This window comes from Monodon monoceros, unplaced genomic scaffold (genome assembly GCF_005190385.1).
Source record: "Monodon monoceros isolate NGI ecotype Baffin Bay Population unplaced genomic scaffold, NGI_Narwhal_1 Super_Scaffold_6, whole genome shotgun sequence".
NCBI lineage: Eukaryota > Metazoa > Chordata > Mammalia > Artiodactyla > Monodontidae > Monodon > Monodon monoceros.
Window position 1 is genome coordinate 71,714,118 of NW_021703783.1, and position 20,274 is coordinate 71,734,391.

General features: G+C 35.1%; 1 protein-coding gene across 1 annotated transcript in view; it reads right to left on the minus strand.

Moving 5' to 3' along the window:
- The window catches only part of EPYC (epiphycan), a 38,285-nt gene extending 26,126 nt beyond the window's left edge, over positions 1 to 12,159 (minus strand). The window contains exons 1-2 of the mRNA XM_029206376.1: positions 12,080 to 12,159; positions 9,538 to 9,715 (exon numbers count right to left, since the gene is read on the minus strand). Coding sequence (XP_029062209.1) covers positions 9,538 to 9,702 — 165 coding nt within the window. The 5' untranslated portion in view covers positions 9,703 to 9,715; positions 12,080 to 12,159. The remainder of the gene's footprint in view (positions 1 to 9,537; positions 9,716 to 12,079) is intronic.
- Positions 12,160 to 20,274: the final 8,115 nt, after the last annotated feature.

A 20,274-nucleotide genomic window follows, 5' to 3' on the forward strand; every position in this document is an offset into this window, starting at 1 on the left:
ATTGCCTGTGACTGATGACCTAGTCTATTTCTGAAGTTTTGTATTAAGAAGCCCATAGTTGCTTCACACCTAAGTCATATATTACAACCTAGCCTTTATCAGTAATAAAGGGGATATTTTGAATGTTATTTGTCTGAGTCCCATTTCTGTCCCTCAGTTGATTCTAAAGTTAGGTAGGGCATAGCAGAAGCACATATGAGGTTCCTTAAAACCTAACGCTATTGCCCAGAAAACTTCAATATTATGAGTCTCTATATGTATCATAATACAAAATGGTATGCATTTTCAAATATGTACTTGGCCCCTGGCTTCATATTATTTTCTCAACTATTATTTTTTCTTTGCCTCACTCTCCTAATTTATATTTTTATACTATAATGTAATATAACACATAATTAATAATATACAATATGAGATGTGATATGGAGAATATAATATACTCTATATTATATATATATTATAAACCATTTTATGAGATAATATTGTATGTAGCTTATATTTAATCTTTTATCTATATTTATATTTATTATATATATTTATATATCTATTTCTGTATTATAGCTTTTATTCATGTAAGTAGACTTACATACTGTTCAAAAAAGGTGGTAGATAAACATATAAGTAAAATAATGGCAGGTTTGGAGACATAATTTCTCAGCATATGTATATATTTTGTGACTGAACTCATAGAAACCTTGTGTCCCAATAACTACTGATCTTGTTTATTCTTATTTTTTCACTTCCTTTATTGTGTTGAAATTGTGTGTTTATAAGATAACTAGACTGAGGGATACTGAGGGACAGGGAAGGACTTGGTCTGATTTACCTGCTTCTGTTCCTGGCTCTCAGCAAGAGATTGGGAAGTGGATGCAAGGTGAACCCATGCCCAGTAGAGTTAGTCTTCATTATAGCGCAAATCCCATCCCTTCCCTGACGGCTTCTCTGATCACCAGTGCATAAGCTTCTGTGGCTGTTGATTCAATGACTGATTCCATGGTAAAAGTAACATTTATTGAATATTTGCTATGTGCCAGGCTCTAAGTTAAACCGTTAAGTTTTTAATTTAATTCTCACGAGTTATCTTATAAATAGGAAGTTATATGACTGTCCAAGGCCACACAGTTGGTGTGATGGACTTGGGACTCACACATGAGGAGACTGACTCCATAGCCCATGTCACTCAACACTGTGAAAAACTGGCTCTCAAGGATGAATGGGGTGTGCACATGAGCAGCACCCAAAGCTAGTGGTTTCTCCCACCATTCTTTGTAGTGTGTGTGATAATGATTTAAGTGCCCAGGCAAAGCCAGAGTGAGAAGCAAAAGTCCTCATCTGTTTATTTGCTTAGTTTAGGGTCGCCACCCTGCCAGTCTATACCTAACCAATAAGCTCAGTTCCTCAGCACATAATATTTAAATTATAGGCCCATCTCCCTTTTTGTTAAAGTCTTCGAAATCCAGAATGCTATTTGGATTTTTACTCTAACACTAAGTAAGATATTTGTAAAACAAAACAATTTTAAATTTATCTTTCTCCCAAATTATCCCACCACTTGCTACTCAGTCTTGAAAGTGTTCTATGTTGTTATCATTATATCAGAAATTGGTTTCTGAACATGTTAAAAGGCCCTGGGCCATTCGGCCTGAGTAACTAAAGAATATTCTTGTGGGTTCCACATGCTGGCATGTAGGTATGCTAAGTGCAGTGAAATTCTGCTCTAAGCATAAGTCTGGTACTCAAACTGATTTAAATGATTCATGTTAATTATCTAAAAGAATGTGACCATGAACATTGGCAGTGAAAGCTGTATCTTATTTTCTACTTTATCTTGAAAATGAATGAGGAAGAAATGTGTTTGGCAAAGATTGCTCAGTCCCCATATTTTTGACAAAGCTGCTTTCAGTTCAGAAGGATCATCTGTCCTGTCTCTCCCTTAAATACTTTGACAGCTAAGAGAGATGCTTAGATAGTGTGTTAATTGCAATCACTTGAAAATTTTTTTCTGATTCCTAATAATCAAATTACTTAATTTCAGAGAAAATAAACCTCAATATTGGACACAGCTAAAAGAAGTAAAGATGAAAGAGAAGGAACAGGAAAATAATGGAGGTTTTAGTGCCAGGGTCTCTCTAGTTTGACGTTAAAAGAACCTGGTTTAAATTTTACTCTGAAACTTACTAGTTGAATAACCTTGGGCAACATTCTGATCCTTGGTTGTTTTTAATAATAATGATAATAGTAATAACAAGTCTTATTTCAAGGGACAGTTATGATAATTAACTTATATTTGTGGTCTCATAAATAATGTATAATACAGATACAAACACAAACAAATCACTGGCAAATACTATGAATAATTTTCTTTTCCTGTGAGCCTGCATGATTGTACATTTTTGTTGCTTCATTTTTTTAAGGTTTTCAAATAGCTTACCATAAGAATCAAATGGTTTAATGCTGCTTTTGAAAGAAGCTTATGGAAAGTCAGTCAGACAACCGTATTAAAAGATCATCAGCAAAATTCTTTCCTCTCATCCTCCAGAGCATCTTCAGTGAAAAGGGAGGGTAAAGAGAAAGATTAGCTTTTATTTTTTGCCATATCCTGAAAAGAATATTTACTTCAGGCTGACTGACACTTTAACAAGTTACTTCTTCCAGTAAGAGGTATTTTATATGCCAACCATATATTTGAAACTTTAAAACATATTGTATAAATTGGCCAAAGTGAGACATAATTCCAAATATAAAGATAAAAGTATTGCAAGCCTTTTTCACCAGAGGACATAAATTGTAGAAATATCTGTAATTTAATTACTTTTTGTTCAGAAAATATAAAGATGAGTTTTGAGACAAACTATCCTATAGCATTAGCAAAGTTCTATACCAATTTATTATACTTAGATAACCTAATTTTAAGATCCTTCTTATATATCATTATCTAAAGTGGATGTTGATTTCTATAAGTAGCCCTAAATTAGTTTGATTCTACTTAAGTAATTTCAGGTGTTACAGACCATCAATATGTATTCTAAAAGAATAATAACATGTGTTGCATAACACCCTGTTATGACAAGAGAAAAGAAATCATTGCTCCATTGTTACTTGATACAACTGCCTTCACTGAGTTCTCTCCCAGTCCTATAACTTCACTAAATTTAATTTTCATCCCTTTGATGAGCTTATACCTTCTTCATCCATAAATGCTATTTTTGAAGCTGAATGTGTTTATTTCAATGGGAGTTTTCTTTATAGGGTTAATTTTAAACAATCTAGCCACTTGTTCTTTCTGTGAAAGAGAAAAAATGGCCTTCATTTTAAGATCAATGGAGAGTAATAGCAAGAAAAGCATTCCTCATTCAAGAAATTTCCTATTGGCCAATTGTTACTGATGTGGTTTTTTAAAATTAGTTGTTAATGTTATTTACTTACGAATGCATACCTTATCTCATTCCAGAAAGTATATAAGGCAGTTTTTTTTTTTAACATCTTTATTGGAGTATAATTGCTTTACAATGGTGTGTTAGTTTCTGCTTTACAACAAAATTAATCAGTTATATATATACATATGTTCCCATATCTCTTCCCTCTTGCGTCTCCCTCCCTCCCACCCTCCCTATCCCACCCCTCCAGGCGGTCACAAAGCACCGAGCTGATCTCCCTGTGCTATGCGGCTGCTTCCCACTAGCTATCTACCTTACGTTTGGTAGTGTATATATGTCCATGCCTCTCTCTCGCTTTGTCACAGCTTACCCTTCCCCCTCCCCATATCCTCAAGTCCATTCTCTAGTAGGTCTGGGTCTTTATTCCTGTCTTACCCCTAGGCTCTTCTTTTTTTTTTTTTCCTTAAATTCCATATATATGTGTTAGCATATGGTATTTGTCTCTCTCTTTCTGACTTACTTCACTCTGTATGACAGACTCTAGGTCTATCCACCTCATTACAAATAGTTCAATTTCATTTCTTTTTATGGCTGAGTAATATTCCATTGTATATATGTGCCACATCTTCTTTATCCATTCATCCGATGATGGGCTGTTTCCATCTCCGGGCTATTGTAAATAGAGCTGCAATGAACATTTTGGTACATGGCTCTTTTTGAATTATGGTTTTCTCAGGGTATATGCCCAGTAGTGGGATTGCTGGGTCATATGGTAATTCTATTTGTAGTTTTTTAAGGAACCTCCATACTGTTCTCCACAGTGGCTGTATCAATTTACATTCCCACCAACAGTTTTTAAAGCATGTATGGTAATACTTCAAAAAAAATCTCCATGAGGAGATTAGGATGATAGGAAAATAAAGGTGTGGGAAATAATATGACACCAGGGAAGAATGAGGCAACAATTAAGAGCCATTTTTCTGAGCAAAATGATAAGCACACTTAGTTACAAGGTATATGGCCCAGAAAATAAACAAATTCCTTAAAAATTGCAACCTGTTCCTCCACATTCTCATGAAAGAGTATTGTGTGGCGTTGAAAATGCCCTCACGCCACCCTACAGCAAATACAATCAAGTGCTTCATGGGACCACAGGGTATAACATTCCTGGTATTTATTGAAGATGCAGGAACAGTGCAGGCTCACTTAAGTAGAGGTAATTATGTAAGACTAAATAATGTGATATAGGTGAGGAGAAGTCTAATTATCTGATTGGAGCCAAGGAGAATTTCCTGGAGGAATGGAAGTTCATATCTTTCAGGAGAACTTCCATAAATATTAATATAGTCACTGAGTACTTTTCTGGGCAAAATAAATTACTCATGGTCAGGACCAATGTTTTTTTAGACCTAAGAGGAATGGAAAATCAATAACCCAAAAACTATAGCATGAAAATGGAAACAAATACCTGCCTTGGTCAAAAACGCAGTCTCAACTTAAGCCACTCAAAGAATACAGAATTTTGAACTATTTAGTTTTTTGGTGAACCCTTTAAGGAAAATAGGGAAATGTTTCCCTGGATCCTAGACTCCCAAATATATCTATATATGTATATATATGTGTATATATGCATATATTCAGGTTATTACTCATAACTTAGATATATGTTGGCAAATACATATTCACAATTATTCTTTCAAGTATAGACTAAGTAGTTAGTCGAAGCCATTTTTTTCTTACAGTAATTAGATAACGGTCAGTTGTCTATAAATGTTACTTCTAGTTCACATTATTCACCCATAGAAGAATGCTTTTCTTTCTAAGAGTGCAGTATAGAATGCACCTGGCATTCAGCTCAACCAAAACCAGTTCAAGTTAAAAGGACAATTAGAAAGTGGTAAAAAATGGAGGGAGGATAATATAATCTTTCATTAGTCTGTTGGAAATTATTTTCTGATATGAGAACATCACTATGATTATACATTACGAATAACTGTAATCTTAGTCAAGTTACTTAACTGCTCTTTGTCTCAATATCCTTCCTCATCTTTATTCAATGGGAATAATAATGACACTTCATTGTTTTTTGGGGAGGAATAAATGAGATAATACATGTGATATTCCTAGAACACTACTGACACATAAGAAGTGCTCAGGGTTAGCTAGTATTCATCAGTAAGCAAAACGTCTGCATTTTGGTCTTATGGCTTATAACCAGTTCCTATCCATATCATTAAAAGTAAAATGAAAGCTCAGTAAAAATTGCAACAACTTTACGTTATGCCAGCAAAGTTATCCACTGGCTAATATAGAACATTATGATGGAATTGTTGGGCCTAAAATCTTTTTCTAACATAGTATCCAGTGGATCCTGGATATTCTAGATCATCAGAAATCACATAAGTCATGAGTCTGAAATACTATTGCTGCATATAATTTTCAAAACAGAAATACTTTCAATTACCCTTTTCCAGCCACTGAGGAGATAATGAATATACTACCACCAATAGAAATCAATAAAGCTCTATTGAGATTCTAACGCTGGGAATCAGGGGTGGTTTGGTTCACTGACTAGATAAATTGTTGGACTCATAAATGGAAGCCTTGCAGCCTTATAGTAATTCAAATTTGGCTTTCAGAAAAAAAAGTTTAAATCATTACATTGTAGTAGTTTTCTGTTGCTGCATTGCAAATTTCTATAAACTTCACAGTTTAAAACTATACCCATTTTTAAACGGATAGTTTCTGTGGATCAGAAGTCCAAGGATGGCTTGACTGGGTTCTCTGCTTAGGGTCTCATAAGGCCAAAATAAAGTGATGGCCAGGGCTGTAACCTCATGTAGTACTTGAAGTACTTGAAGTTTCTTGTATCTTTAGGACTGAGTTTCTTGTATCCTTATATGCTTGCTGACTGTCAGCTTCTCCTCAGCATCTAGAGAATTCCTGCATTCTTGTTATGAACATAGACCCATCTATTGATATCTTTAAAGCCAGAAACATTTTCCCTTGCATTGAATTTCTCTCATGCTTCAAATTTTGTCCCTAACCTCAAGACACTGATTTAAGGGGCTCATGACTTTAGGTCAGGCAGACCAAGATAATCTCCCTTTTTAAATTTCAACTGTGCCATATAACATAACCTATTACAGGAGTGATATCCCAATATATTCATGATGGTAACAATTACAAAGATCATGGACACATCAGGGGATGGGCCATTTAGGGCACATCTTAGAATTCTACCTACCACATATATCAAAGGCCTTAACTATTAATCATTCCAAGTTTAGACCAAAGGGTCTACTCTATTGGCATAAGATGCCAAGTCTTCAACTTTAAAAGAAAGAAATTGGCATTTAGAAGCAGTTATCCTATAAATTTACAACTTTAGAATATAAAGTTGTCTTTTGTACAGTTGAAATAAATTCTAGGCTAAATTATGCAGAACCATACTCTTGTCATCAAGGACAAAAAACTGAAGAATCTGATCCCATCATTCCCTATGTCTATCATTTACTGTGAACTTTTTCATCAACTGGACCTTATATGGGTGTGTTATCAGTGTTCACTCAAAAAGTGTCACATAAGATCAAGAACATGTGCAACCACTGCCTTTAATTTATAAAGACGAGATAAATAAGTTTATTTGACCTTCCAGAATCTGAACTTACAAGACTGCATTCAAGAAATTCATGCCATGTTAACCAAATTCTAGAATCCATTCACATGACTGGAAGTATTGGCTTTATTTCATATTTTCCCATAGGGAATTATATGCTAGTTGTTTGTAAGGAATTTATAGTTATAAGTTGTTGAGATCTGAGTTAAATTTCTGAATTTTTTTCCTTAGGTCATCTTATTTTCTTTATCATATTGATTTTGTTTGTTTTGGGATTTTTTTCCAATAGGTGGTGGGTGAGTACGTTGGTTGATTGATTTTTGCTGTTGGAACAACTTTGTAAATATCTTTAAAAAATTATGTATATTTGATGTTTTCAAATGTGTTATAGTTTTATTATAGCACATGTATATATCTATATCTATATCTGTATCCATATCTATCATCTACCTAAAACCAGTTTGCTGGTGATGACTTCACCACAAAGGATTGTTAAATCAGGGCTGACTTGTATATTTCAGTCAACTACAAGGGATTATCAGTGGCTTTCTGGAACCCTCAGTTGTTAGGGTTTCTGAGTCTGGCTTAGCCAGTAAGAAAACTAGAAATGTTTGCATGAAGTAAGGGCTAGGGTGTGTAAGGATACAATGCCACATATTCAGTACCTTACAGGAAGGTTGTTATTCCAGAATAAGCAAATACTGAGGAAAGGTTGTATAATAAATCATCTTTATATATATACACACACACATATATATGTATATATATATATGTATATATATATAAATAAAATTAAACTAATATATAATATATATAATTATATATATTATATATATAATTAAGCTAATATGTATATATATATTAGTTTAATTTTCCTTGATGGCAGGAAGAACTTCAGACTCTCATGAGAATGTCTAGGGCCTCCTGGGCAACAGAAAGGATCCTGACAGCAAGGAATAGCTTAAAAGCAGTCTGCAGATAAAATTCACTTCCTTCACAGTTTTGCCTAGGGTAGGCTTGGTCTCAAATGGTAGTCCCTCTATTATGCATTTGGTCTTCTGAAGTGAATAAATAAACCCTTGAATCCAAATTCCCCAGCCCTACTTAAAGTAAAGAATTCACTATGGTACTCACCAATCCAATGAAATATTTTTTGGAAGAATGACAGTTTAATAAGTTTAAATTAAATAAGTTTAAATTAAAATATTTAATTTGGTAGATAACTGCAGATATGCACTGAGTTGTTTTTTTTTAGTATTTCTGCAAGATGGAAAAAGGAACAGGGCAGATGAGTTAAGCACTGAAAAACTTTCTTCTTATACTCTACATTGATGCATTAGATTAGAGATACAGAGATCACATATAGCAAGATTGGTATTAATGACTGTAAATTCTCAACAGAAAATCCCCTTCACATAATAGAAGCCACACAGTGAAATGAATCAAGCACTGAATGTTGATAAAGACTTAAAAACAGAGTCATAACTAAATGTTCAGAAGAAAAGTGGCCTGCTGTCAAGCCTGAAACTTTACTAAAAAGTGGGGAAGAGAAAGATAGACAGAGAGAGAGAGACAGATGGCAAAAGAGAGAAAGACAGGAAAAGAATAGTGCAGGGGGAAAATACATAAAAACTACTGTACTGTGAAAATCTAATTCTTGTATTTTAGAAGGCAACATAAACAATAATGAGAATGTTTACTATTTTAATAAAGATGTATCTAAGTCCCATACAATTTAAATACATGCTTTTGTCTAAATATTTCATTTCCCTAGTTGTCAAAAGTAGCTATTCTAAGAAAATTTACACTTGAATGACTGCCCCAAATATGTTCTGATCTTGTAAAGGTGATGTAATTTCCCTTTCGGTTTATTTGTACTTAATTAGTTTTTGTCAATGTTGTACATTCATTAGACTCCAGCATTTCAAGATCTGCTTGTTTTCTGATTCAGAAAAATTAGTCTGTATCCTTTAGTTATGTAAAAAGCCTACCATTTAATTAGGAACATGTCATATCAGATTTAGGTAATGGTCTGTAACCTTGCCAATGCCTACATTACTGCTGAGGGTAATCAGTCATTTAGGGAAGCGTATTTGCACTTGGAATACAGTAAAGTTTCAAATCATTGTCCTTTTTCTGCATTCTTTTAGTTTTCTTCTATTACATTTTAATCTCATGTCTTTTTTCTTTACTTCAAACTTCCCAAACTTCCTTATCATTTTATGTGTACTATTTGAATTCACCTTTTCCTCATTGATTGCCTCTTCCCCTAATTTTCTCTGTTCTAACTTGATAGAAACTTTTATTTTTCAATTTTATGAGGAAATATAAAGAAAACAAAGTGAAGTATAAAGAAAGCAAAAGAGTTTCCCAATGTTAACCTCCATCACATTGAACATGTTCTGGAGAAAAAGTTAATATGAAATTATTGATGGAACATCTCCACTTATAAGTAAACAAAAATCTATTTAAAGAGAAGAAACCCTAATAATTCCTCATACAATGCTTTAAAAAGTCTCAGGAGTGGGAGGAATCAGTTACCTCAGCTTGACCCATTGGTATGTTTTCATAGTTGTACAGATTATCCAGGTCTTCTAAGGTGGCATCATAGGTTTCTGAGTCATAGTTGATGGATTCTAGAGTTGGGGCGGTCACAGCAGCATCCAAGATGACAAGTCCCAGAACGAGTCTTGCTAATGTTTTCATTTTTCAAACTTTCCTAATCATAAAATATTAAAACACATACATATTTAATTGATAATAACTTATGAATAGTTTTCACTAAATAGGAATGATAAATCACTGTCAATACTGAGAAACTCAAGCTGGTAGCTTTCTTTCCATGGATAATTTATAAACATAGCACATGAAATTGTGTGGCTTCCGAGGACTCTTGATGCCAGATGCTCAAATGAATTCACAAACCTATCCACATTTTTACAGTAGATATTGGAATTATGGTGAAATTGATTTTATTTTATAGAGAAACATGGAGAAAATGGTATGCAGAAAGACTGTGGTATACTTATTCACAAAAGCCTTCACATTATCTAAGAGTTTTACCACTTACTAAGCATTAAGATTCTTTCATCAACTCTGGGATGTAGGGATGATGAGGATGATGATGCTAAGCACTATAACTGTCACACCACTTTACAAATGAGGAAACCAAGACGGAGTTGGCTAGTAATACAGCTAGGACTGTTTCTTGTACATTTAAGTCTAGGGCTTTTTCCAGACAAAATAATGAAGGTTTGTTTTTTCTTTCTTTTACTTCTTTGTTGCCTCTGGGTGTCTTTAATGCATACATAATTTAATATTTACACACATAAAATTAATGTTTCATGCAATATTTTCAAAGCTTGTCTTAACTAAATGGAGCAGACAAGAAAATTATTTTTTTCCTTAGTCCTTTTCCTTTTTAGTCCTTAGTGTTTTATTTCAATCCTTAGTGGCTATCTAAAGTTTAAACTCAGAATCAATAGGAATACATGTCTGAAAGTCACCATTTAGCAAGATTTCCTTAGAGGAGGATTTGCACACACATGGGATTAGAGCAATCTTTTGTTTTGTAATTCTTTAATAAACGCTATTCTTAGTTTCCATGGTAACATCATGCTTTGGGGAGATTCAGTCAAGATCTTATAATTTTAATTATTTTAATTCTGTATGTACTCCTTTGCATACATTTTAGTTTAGAAGAAAATCTCTTATGTTTAATTTTAAACATTTAAATTAGGCCTATGAAAAGTGTTACCTAGTGATCATTCATTGAGGAAGCAAAGTATTTGTAAAATTTTGATCAAGCATATCTAATTTTAAAGGTTTTGTATTTTGGATACACTTCTTGGGTTTACTTTGAGAACAGTACATGTGGTGTTTGTACCTATGCACACATACAAAAAGGAATTCATGATAAATACTACTTTCAAACTTGAATGCACTGGCAGAAAAATTGACCTTCAGTTACTTGAAAGAAAGTCTTTATGAAGCAGGTTTAGGCAGAAGGATATGAAATTCCTCTGAGAATAGGAAGTAGTACAAGGAGCTCCTTTTTATCCTTTCCTATGCTTTCTTCAAATAAGTTTTTTATTCATACTGGATAAACTAAGCCTCTATTTTACTTGCCTTTGCAGAGGTCTTTGCAGGACCTCAGATTTGGAACAGTTTTATGCAATTATCAACAAAGTCCTACTTAATAAAACAGTGTGATTTGCAAATCTTTCAGAAACCATCCTCCCATATTCAGATGGGAAGCATTAACAGTGGCCACCACTAACCTAAAAAATATATAGATTTCCTTGTACAGTTCTGGCAACATTCATTGTTCAAAAAAATTATGCACTTGCTTATTCTTTTTCTCACTTCATACTCTATGTTTGATTATATATATCTGCATATTAGAGTTTACTTGCATTTGACATATCCCCTAAAGCTATCATCAATAAGGCAGTCTGTGAACCTTAGAAATATGAAGAACACATATCCATGTATAGTTTAAAAAAGCATGTTCCTTCCTTCGAATACTTACATTGGTATTTAATGTAATGTCTTTGTTGAAACTTTAAACATATTGTCTGCTCTATACCATTTAATGACATTTTAATAGCTTATACTTATATAAAAATTTAAAATATATAGCTTAAAAAGACATTGTAAATGGAAAATTGTAATATAATCAGTATATTTTAAACACCTGAAATCTTATCATTTTCTTCTTTTGCATAATATTTCAATCAATAACAATCAATAGTGCCTGTCAATACTGGCAAAGAACGTGTTCCATGTCAGGGCACCTGACTTAAGGAATATATTGGAAACTACTATAATTTTATTGGCATCTAATTTTATTCTCCTGGCTATTAAGATCAACTATTTTTCTGTATGTTATGAATTCCTAAGCTAATTCAGAATTTTGGATTTTCCAAGAATAATATAAATATAAAAAGAGCAAAAGTAAACCCAGCTGATTGAATCAAAGTTCACCACAAAATATTAAAGCAAGTTGAATTATTTTTTTAAAGGTTATTATAGTAGGGAAAAAAGTGTATAACCTGAGAAGAAAGCAAGTGTAAAAACTTACCTTTGGCTCCTACTTGGTGAAATGGCACACAGTGACTGAGGACGCAGAGCCAGTGGTGTTTGCCCCTGACCAATAGTTGTGAATTCTGGTCTGTGGGAGGTGGAATTTATAATACTCAATTTTCTGTTTGGAAAAGCTAACCTTGGGAAATGCTTCTCAGTCTCTAAAAACTCCAAATTATTTTATAATCACTCAAATTAAGCAGTAGAATTCAAACTACAGAGTATATGAAGCTTTTGAAATTATGTTAAAGGAGGTATAATTGCAAATGTGTCACCTTAAAAATTTTAAATGGAAAAAGTTGGTTTTAACATATCTCATCTATAACCAATTCACCAATTAAGACATTAATGTAAACAGTGATACTGTAGATGGATATTTCAGAAATGTTCTAATAAGAAATAATTTTCCCAAACCTTGCATATCTTGAATTGTTTTCTTCAATTTTCACTAATGTTAACTGAAGTTTAGTAAATGTTGCGAAAACCTTACCTGTATAATGTTGGGTAAGTAAAAGCAAAAAACAAAACAGAACCAAAAAAATATTTTGATTGCTTGGAAAGCTTCGAGAGCAATCAAACCATGAACCTCTTGCATGAATATTTATGAAAAATTATGCCCAGAAATAATGCATAAATATGATCTGAGTGTTTTGAAAAGAAGGCTCCTTTTCTTCTCTTTTATCTATCAGAGCCAAACAAATCAAATTACATTAAAAAAAATTTTCTCCCAGAGTACAAGATTTGTTTTAGGCTTTTGGTACCTGACATGGTTTGTGAAACTGAGATTTATTATAGGTATGGAGAGAAAATGTATTTGTATTAAATCTCCGTTCTTCATTTCCACTCACACTGCAGAAGTTCTAGAGAAAGATAAAACTTGCATTTTGTATTCTGGTATGTGTTATGTAAATCTAGCTCTCACCTGTGCATCAGGAATCTTTCCTCATGACCAGAGGTGAATAGCTTTATGTACTAGACTTCAGAAACAGGTTTGGTCCTGGACAAACTGACGGAGGAGATGGCGTGTCTTCAGAACTCTCTTCCCCTTTCTGCTTCCCTCCCATCTTTCCTCCCTCAGACTGCTTTGTCCGTCTATTCAGGGCACTCTCAGTTATTACTCCCATCATCTATACCTGCTTCCAAATAATTTGTTCTCAGTGTGAATTATTTTTCTTGGGACCAGCTTTACTTGTAATGGGAGCAGTGATACAAGGTAAAGTATGAAATCTACCAAGACCTCTCAAGCAGTAGAGAGGCCATCTTGGAGGCAGCGATTTCCTCCTGGCGGTCCTGCATGCTGGCAGTCTTACCACATCATGTAGAGGCTGCTTTCAGAAGCATTTCTGGAAAGAGGCCTGAATCTGAATTCCTGTACTGGCTCTTTTAAGCAGCAATGTCCCACACTGTGTGTTAGATGATTTTATATGTTGTTAATTCTTTTAACACATTCTCAATCAGAGTGATCATCACTCTTCAGAGAGGTTAAATTATCCAGTGTCACATGTGACACAAACAAAGAGAAAATCGATTGGGACAAGTTCCCAGATGTTACTGGGCCCATCTAAGGGATATCGGTGAACGTCAAAAGGCAGACATCTCTCAGTTACTTAGATTCGAAAGCTGCTTACCTGTCACTAGTGTTTCAGATCTTTCAAACGCTTTAGAATAAAAATAGATGAATAAAATATCCATGAAAATATCTAATATTTCTTCCTCTTCCTGCATTATTTAGTCTAGTACTCTGCACACATTGTCAGGTGACGGTGAGGTGGGATCTACCTAGTTCCTTGCTTTCTGGAAGGCTCTGGCTGACTTTGTAAGACTATTTCCGGAAATATATAGTCTTATATATACATATATATATCTTATATATAGAAGTAATACTATACACAGAATTAACATTATATTAAGACAAGTACAAGTCTTAATATAGAATTGAAAGCAGAAATGATCATTTGTCAGTATTCTCTTCTTCCAAATTCTCTTTCCTTATAAAAATGGAGATTGTCATACTGAGTGAAGTAAGTCAGACACAGAAAGACAAATATCATATGATATCGCTTATATGTGGAATCTAAAAAAACAAAAAGGGTACAAATAAACTTATTTACAAAACAGAAGCAGAGTCACAGATGTAGAAAACAAACTTATGGTTAGCAGGGGTTAAGGGGGATGGGGAGGGATAAATTGAGAGATTGGAACCGACATATACACACTACTATATATAAAATAGATAACTGATAGGAACTTGCTGTATAGCACAGGGAACGCTACTCGTTACTCTGCAATGGCCTATATGGGAAAAGAATCTAAAAAAAAAAAAAAGTTTGGATATATGTGTAGGTATAACTAATTCACTTTGTTGTACACCTGAAACTAACACAACTTTGTAAATCAACTATACTCCAATAAAAATTTTTTTTAAAATGGACAATTTAAAAAATAATTTATCTTATTCTTATTTGGACTCTCTCCAATATTTCAAAATCTGTTTTGAACTGTGGGAGCTCAAATTTGTAACCACCTCATGAGGCTCTAATCTCCATTGAACAGTGAGGGAGGATTAATTACCAGTTCTAGCCTTTCATATCCCTGGTAAATATCTTCTAGTTTCATGATAATTTTCTTAATAGAGCCTGAACTTTGTTATCAGACACCCTTGGGAGATCAGTTATTATGACAAGTTGTATTACCTAGTAACAGAGAGCTTATGCCTTTATCCCTTTAAGTCCCCAAACATTTTACAAATCCTTTTGGCTACAACTCTCTACAAAATTAATTAAATACCATCCTACTTGCTGAGACAGAATTCATTTTAAACAGAATGGTCTTCTGTTAATGATTGCATTCTCTCTGTTCTGTAACAGTGGTGAGCAGAGAGGAGCAGTCGCTCTGAGGACAGTCCACTGCTCTCTGCCCTTGTCCCCAGCCCCCAAAGGCCACATCAGTAAGACCTGCAGGACGGTATAGATATCCCACTCCACTGATTATAAGGAATAAAACCATCGACTGAAATGATTAGCTACCCCACTATGAAGAATTCCCTTGTTGCCTCAGATACCTAATTATCAGCAGAAGTCCAAAGCTCCAGGTCTTCCAGCATCACCATAAACTCATATACAATGTGCTGCTTGTATTCCCTAATCTTACCCAGTCTCCTCTTCCAGAAACTTTCAAGCCTGATCCGCAACCCAAAAACTCTCCTTTGTCCTCGCGGGCCTCTCACTGCTGTGGCCTCTCCCGTTGCGGAGCACAGACTCCGGACGCGCAGGCTCAGCGGCCATGGCTCACGGGCCCAGCCGCTCCGTGGCATGTGGGATCTTCCCGGACCGGGGCACGAACCCGTGTCCCCTGCATCGGCAGGCGGACTCTCAACCACTGCACCACCAGGGAAGCCCTCCCTTTGCTTTTCTTAATCTTAAAAGTATCTGGCTATCTCCTGACACAGGTTTTGCACTGCAGTCCTTTAAAGTAGTGGCTGTGTTTTCTTCTTCACTCACATAACTCAAAGAACACACTACTGTTCCTTGCTCTACATTTTCTCTTCCAAACAATTTCTTCTTTTTACTCTTTCAAAAAACTCCATCCATTCTGAAACTCATGACATCTGGTTTAATTATCCACAACCTCTTCCCCGTCCCCAGCTGCTGGACCTCCTAGTCGAGCCTCTCCTTGTCAATGACTTTTGCTCCTGCCTCACTCATACTCTCTACCGATGCCTGGTCATCATGTCTAGTGACGTGCTTCCATGTGCATAATCCACGTACCGTGGTGGCCTAGGAGTTGCCTTATCTCCTCATGTGTAGTAAAGTTACCCACTATTATTGTCATACCCTCCAGCTTATTATCACCGGGCATTATATAACCCTACTACTGGGGTATTGTTAATCATTTTTCCTTTCACCTCGTGAGAACTTCATTCCACAGACTCCATCTCTTTTTCACTATTTATTAAATCTCCTATCTTCAAATCCTTCCTTAACTTTAGTTTTGATGGACCATTATCATAACTCCCTTTCAAGCACTTTCTGCTTTCCTTCTTTTTTTCCTTTTATCATACTCATTTATGAAGACTTAAATTTCGGTTGAACACAACACCCAACTCTCTTCTCTCCTGCATCTGAGCAGCTGTATATTCCTAGTAAAAATCATGTACAACAATTGGTGTTACTTTAAATTCTCAAAGATAAGCATCAACCCTAGCCAGCAGATCTGCTGTGTTTCTGATGTTGATTCCCTTTCCAACACTCTAAGATGACTACATTATAACATTTTCTTTGTCCTTAAAGTCTTATATTCCTTTTCTCCTCACGGAACATCAACAGAGTAATGATAGAAGTCATCAGAGAAGTGTTCAATTAACTTTCCAGTGTAAAATCCACCTGCACTTGTATGTGTCGTCTTTGTTTTCCCTTCTGTGACAGTGCAAGAATTTAAAAGTAAATTCCCCAAATGATGCCCAGGATCTAATTCCCTTTCTTCTTCTCAAGGTCTACACTTCTTTAATTATCTCCTCCCCCTCAGTATCTCCCCTCCCTACTAGGTCAATTCTATGTACAAACATACATGGTCTGTGCACAGGCAGGCATTCTACGTAACACAAGTGAACTGAATGAAAATACAAAATACAATGGGTACAGTAGTAGCCGTGAGAACACATGCCATTTCTAAAATAAAATTCAAAATCAAATTATTTTAAAACACTCCAGAGTCTAAAAATGTATCTACAGACTTGAGTCATCCTATAAATTCTTCAATGATAACTTCAGATATTATGTCTTATCTTTAAAAAATAATGGCTCTTAGACTCCACATTTTCCTCCTCCTACTATCCCATTTTATGACCCCTTTTACAGAATGCATTTGCTATTTCTTCTTGCTGTGTTCCCATTCACTCTTCATTGTACTGCAGTTTGGGGTTCTGCATGGGTAATTTCCTGTCTTTGCCTTTACTGCTGTCCTGGCAGCCCACCTTGGTTTCCATACCTCATTGGCTATACCTTCTCAATTCCTTTCTCAGCTGTCTCTTTCTCTACCGGGCCTATAAATGTTGGAGTACCTCAGGTTCTAGTCTTTGGGTGACTTTGTCTGTTTCCACTCTAAAATTACAACAAAAACAAAAGTAATTTTAATAATAACTACCATTTTGAATGCTCACTGTGAGCCTGGCATTTTTTATCATCCTCACTTATCGGAGAGGTAACCAAGGTCCAGGGAGATTAAGTGACTTCAGCTAGTAAGAGGCAGAGCCAAAATCAGAGCTGAAGCCATCTGGCAGCAAAGCCCAAGTTCTTAACCACAACAATGAACCACCGCCTTATGTTTAAGTTTCCCAGCATTACAGCTCCAGTCTGCACAGTTCACTCTGAGCTGCTGACTCTTTTATGCCATTGACTACTTAGAACTTGACATCTTCACTTGGATGTCTAATTGGAAAATCATAATATGCCTGAAGTAATGGCCTTTGGACCCCCCCTAAACTGTGTTCCTCTACTCTGCATCTTATTAAATGATACCACATCTCTCTAGTTGACTCCAGCCCAAAGCTTACAATTATTGTAGATTTCTTCCATTTCCTTAATGTGTCTCTTCCATCCAATCTATCGAAGAGATCAGTTCTACTTAAAATATATTTTATTCCACCATCCTCTCTCCCATGGACTACCAAAAAAGCAGACTTCTGGATCTCCTTGCTTCCTCTTTTGTGCTTCTATCATTTACTCTCCAAAGACCAGCAAGAGGTCATTTAAAATGTAAATATATAAAGCTCCACGTTTTTTCATTGAATACATTCAGTAGCTTTATATTTCTCTTTGAACAAAAATCTAAACTCCTGAGCCATGTCCTGGAAAGCTCCCCATCAGCTGGGGCCTACCTACTTCTCTAAGCTTAGATCAAACACCTCTCCCTCAGTCACTCTGCTGCAGTCATATGGATGACCTTTCTGTTCTTGAATCACGCCCAATCATTGTTTCCTCCAAGTATTGCACTTAATATCATTACCCCTCATTTTAGAATGACTGGCTCACTTTTTAAATAGTTTACATTTCTGCATAAATGTCACTTCAAAGGGCCTTTCCCTGTCCCCCTCACCATCAGAGCAGACCCACTTCCTTCATGGGAAAAGAAGGTGATGCCTCACCACAGTTGTTTTTCATAGCACTTGCTACAACCTGTTATTATATTTTTCTGTTCTTATATATGTCTCTCTCAGGTGAATACAAACTCCACAGTGCATTATCTTTACTGGTCATATTCACAGTTGCATCCTTAATGTCTAAAGTAGTCCTTGGCCCACAGTTTTTGCCCAGTGTTTTTTGAATGAATCAATCAATTAATGATTGACTGTATGAATCAAATGCAAAGTAATTCAAAATAATAAACAATCACTTAATAAACTGTAATGATGTCCTTGGGCTATTCTAAGATATATAGGATTACTTCCACTTATGATAACTGGTTCTTGGTTACATGCTAAATTTATTTCTTTCTCTGTTTTTTTTTTTTTTTTTTAATTGCATTTTTCTGTTCTAGCTAACTGTCAGTCTGTCTGGTTGCGGACACTTTTCAAGCCATTGCTCATGGGCCTCATGCAGCAAGCCTTTATGTTTATTTGCTAAAGACTTTCTTGTGTTACATACGAAGATATATAGTACAGACTTTTGATGAGAATCTGAGAGAGTTCCATACCACTTAGGACTGCTGGATAGAAGTATAGACTACTCCAAATCAAACTGACTTAGAAAAAAGGTAATTGGGGATTTCCATGGTGGCACAGTGGTTAAGAATCCTCCTGCCAGTGCAGGGAACATGGTTCAAGCGCTGGTCTGGGAAGATCCCACATGCCACGGAGCAACTAAGCCTGCGTGCCGCAACTACTGAAGCCTGTGCATCTAGAGCTGTGCTCTGCAACAGGAGAAGCCACCGCAATGAGAAGCCCACGCACCACAGCACAGAGTAGCCCCTGCTCGCCTCAACTAGAGAAAGCCTGCGAGCAGCAATGAAGACAGAACACAGCCAAAAATAAATAAATAAATAAATTTATTTAAAAAAGAAAAAGAAAAAAGGTAATTGACCCAAGTAACTGAAAAGTACAAGTTTCTCTCTTTCCAGAGAACTTCCTTTTGGTTGATGTCATAATTGGTGGTCTTCCACATGGAGGTGTTGGCTACATCTGCTCCATATCTTATATCTTTTTAGGTTAAAATCAAATGAGAAAGTGGCAATTTTTTATTCTCATAACCCAAGAAAATATTTCCATTTGTGCTATTGATTCTGATCAAATCATAGGCTCATCACTCAAAAAACAAACACCAAAAAAATAACAATAGATTTGGGAGAATTTGGTGTCTATTTGGTTGAATCTGTACCTCATTTGAGGCTCTGCTTAAATGTTACCTTTCAGTTACTCCTTTCCTGACCACTCCATATAAAAGAGCACCAAATTCTTCATAATGCTTATAACTATATGACCATGCATAAATTATTAGTTTATTTATTTTTTCCACCAGAATGTTATCTCCACAAAACATGGTTTATCTGTTATGTTTATTGCTGTACTTCTAGTACACTGCACTTATTAGGCATTCAGTAAATATTTGTTGAATAAATTAATGAGCTGACTTGGACCTTTGGCCAAATGCTTGAGCTTGCAACAGACTGAAAAGGGAGTGAAGAGTAGTTCCCAGAAAAAACTAGTAAAAGAAGGGTGAATTAGTCATGCATCGCAAATTCTTTTAATTTTTGTGCATGGACTTTCTGAAAACTATTTTGGCTGTTTCTTTTGCTAAATTTCTGATTCTTATCTGTCTTGCAAATGAATTGGATGTGAGATATATACAAATCATTGATGAACAAGATGTTATGGTAGTATCATTAAATCTCTGCTTCATGCATAGTTTATGGTATACTATATTTTCCTTGTCATTTTCACATTACTCATGCTTAATCAGTAAAAATTAAAATAACAATTTTAGATACTGTTAATGCTTATTTTATCATAATTGAGACTCTGAATTGTTACATTTTACTTGTCTTTTTTATGTTGAATTTTTATAAAAAGCTTATTATTTTGGTAGAAATTATACATATTCATCATTATGAAAATTCAAGGACTATAATTAAGTTTTGAGAAAAAGGCAAAATAGTCATCCACATGCTTACCACCCAAAATGTTATTATCTCTGCATATTT